The 1887-nt window shown below is 72.5% G+C and overlaps 1 protein-coding gene across 1 annotated transcript in view; it reads right to left on the bottom strand.

The window, feature by feature from the left end:
- Positions 1 to 46: 46 nt before the first annotated feature.
- The window catches only part of MNEG_8302 (hypothetical protein), a gene marked incomplete at both ends in the record, with an annotated part of 2414 nt that continues 573 nt past the window's right edge, over positions 47 to 1887 (bottom strand). Inside the window, 4 exons of the mRNA XM_014043228.1 lie at positions 47 to 355; positions 698 to 1024; positions 1268 to 1374; positions 1647 to 1812. Of these exons, the coding sequence (XP_013898682.1) occupies positions 47 to 355; positions 698 to 1024; positions 1268 to 1374; positions 1647 to 1812 (909 nt within the window). The remainder of the gene's footprint in view (positions 356 to 697; positions 1025 to 1267; positions 1375 to 1646; positions 1813 to 1887) is intronic.

Genomic DNA, 1887 nt, shown 5'->3' with positions numbered 1-1887 from the left:
CCCCCAACCTCCCTGCCGTCCAGCACCAACCCCACCCCTCCACTGCTCACTGGTCCTCGAGGCTGATGCCGTACACGTTGTCCCCCCTGACCGCGCCGCCATTGACCCCGCCGCCGCCGCCACCGCCGTTGCCGTTGGCCGGCGCCATCCATTTGACGAGCCCCGCGATCAGCCCGTTGTAGCAGGCCGCGTCCAGCCGCTCGCCGTCACGCACCGCCTCGTCCAGCAGGCTCTGGGCCGCGGCGATGTCGCCGGCGAGGGCGGTCGCGCGCACGAGGGCGGCGGTGATGCGGGTCGCGACGGCGTCGGCGCGGCCGGTGACGGAGAGCTCCTGGGCAAACTCAGTGGCGTCGGCCTGGGGTTTGGGGGGGGGGGTGCGTTGGTCGTTGTGTGCGTGTGTGTATGGTTGTTATCGCGCACGCACACATGCGCTTGTGTGTGTGTGTGTGTGTGTGTGTGTGTGTGTGTGTGTGTGTGTTCGTGTGTGAACACAAGTTTGAAAGTGGTCTGTGCTGCTGTGCGTATGATGTGGCGCGTGAGAGGGCGGGTGTATTATGGAACGAGCGAGCGATCCTGAGATACACAAGCAGGACGACGCCACACGTGCGGGGGAGGGCGGCATGGGGCTGGCGGAGCCGGCAGCAGCATCACGGCAGGCGCGGGGCTGGGCTGGCGCGCCTGTGGTGAGGCCCCCCACCCCCTGCTCGTGAGCCGCCCCAGCACCAGCTCTGCCGCTGCAGTCCAGACCGAAGGCGGGGTAGAGTCCACCCCAGGCACGGCCCCATCGCTGAGCCCCCGGCTTGCGCCAAACAGCCACCCAGCTCACGTATTGCCCTTCTGCGCACAGGCTCTCCGCGTAGGCCGCCGCCGCCTCCAGCGCGCGCGGCGCGTCCAGCGCCGCGCCCTCAAAACCGCCGCCGCCGCGCAGCGCTGCGCCCTCCTGCAGCGCCTCCGCGTGCAGCCCGCGGCGCGACAGCTCGATCAGCAGAACGCGGCGCGCCGGGACCACGTCGCCACCAGAGTCCTGCGGGGCGCCGCGGCGTTGGTTGCGAGGAGAGAGCGGGGGCGGCGGCACGAGCCAGTCCTCGGGTGTAAACGCGAGGGCGAATCGGCGTGGAACGGCCAGCCACTGCCACTGCTACTGCGACCCCGTCCAGCTGAGGCCCGGCACTTTGGAAGCACTCGACCCCAGTCAGACGGCGTGCGCAACCCCCTGACGCCTCCTCCTCAACCGACCCGCCTCCGCACCCCCGCCCCCTCCGCGCACCTCCACCGTGGCGGCTATGTCGCGCGCCCCCGCCACGTCGGGCTCCTCCCCCTGCAGCATGCCGTACACCAGGGCGCACCACGTGTCCGGCAGCAGCACCACGCCGGCTGCGGGGGGTTGGGGGATGCGGGTTGAGCTGCTTGATGGTAGAGGAGTCAAGCTGGGCTGGCAACGGGGCCGCGGATGGGGGTGGGGGCTGGGGGGGGGCGCAGGACGACGTGGCAAAAGGGCGCCGCCGCTGCGACGCCGATGCGAACCGCTGCCGCGTGCCTGCCTGCTCCCGTGTCGCGCCCCGGCGCACCGACCCTGCTCCCGCCCGTGCGACCCCTGCAGCTGCGGTGCCCCCTGCCTCGGCCCCCGACTTTGGCACAAAGCGCACCCGTGTCGGCGCGAACGCTGGCCTCCAGCGCGCCGTCCACGTCCCCCGCCTTGAGGTGCGCCAGCGCCAGCACGTGCCACGCGCGCGGCCCCGGCGGCAGGCCGGCGTCCGCCATGTCAGCCAGCACGCCCTCCGCCTCCCGGGGATCCCCCCGCTGCGCGGCCACCTGCAGCCGCCGGTGGTACGGGAACCGCCGGGGGTCGTCCTCGCCCCCGGCGCCCTCTTGGGCGGCCTCTGTCCA

Source organism: Monoraphidium neglectum (assembly GCF_000611645.1).
Source record: "Monoraphidium neglectum strain SAG 48.87 unplaced genomic scaffold scaffold01561, whole genome shotgun sequence".
NCBI classification, from domain to species: Eukaryota; Viridiplantae; Chlorophyta; class Chlorophyceae; order Sphaeropleales; family Selenastraceae; genus Monoraphidium; species Monoraphidium neglectum.
Note: the sequence above shows the minus strand (reverse complement) of the source record. Positions and strands in the feature narration are given on the sequence as shown.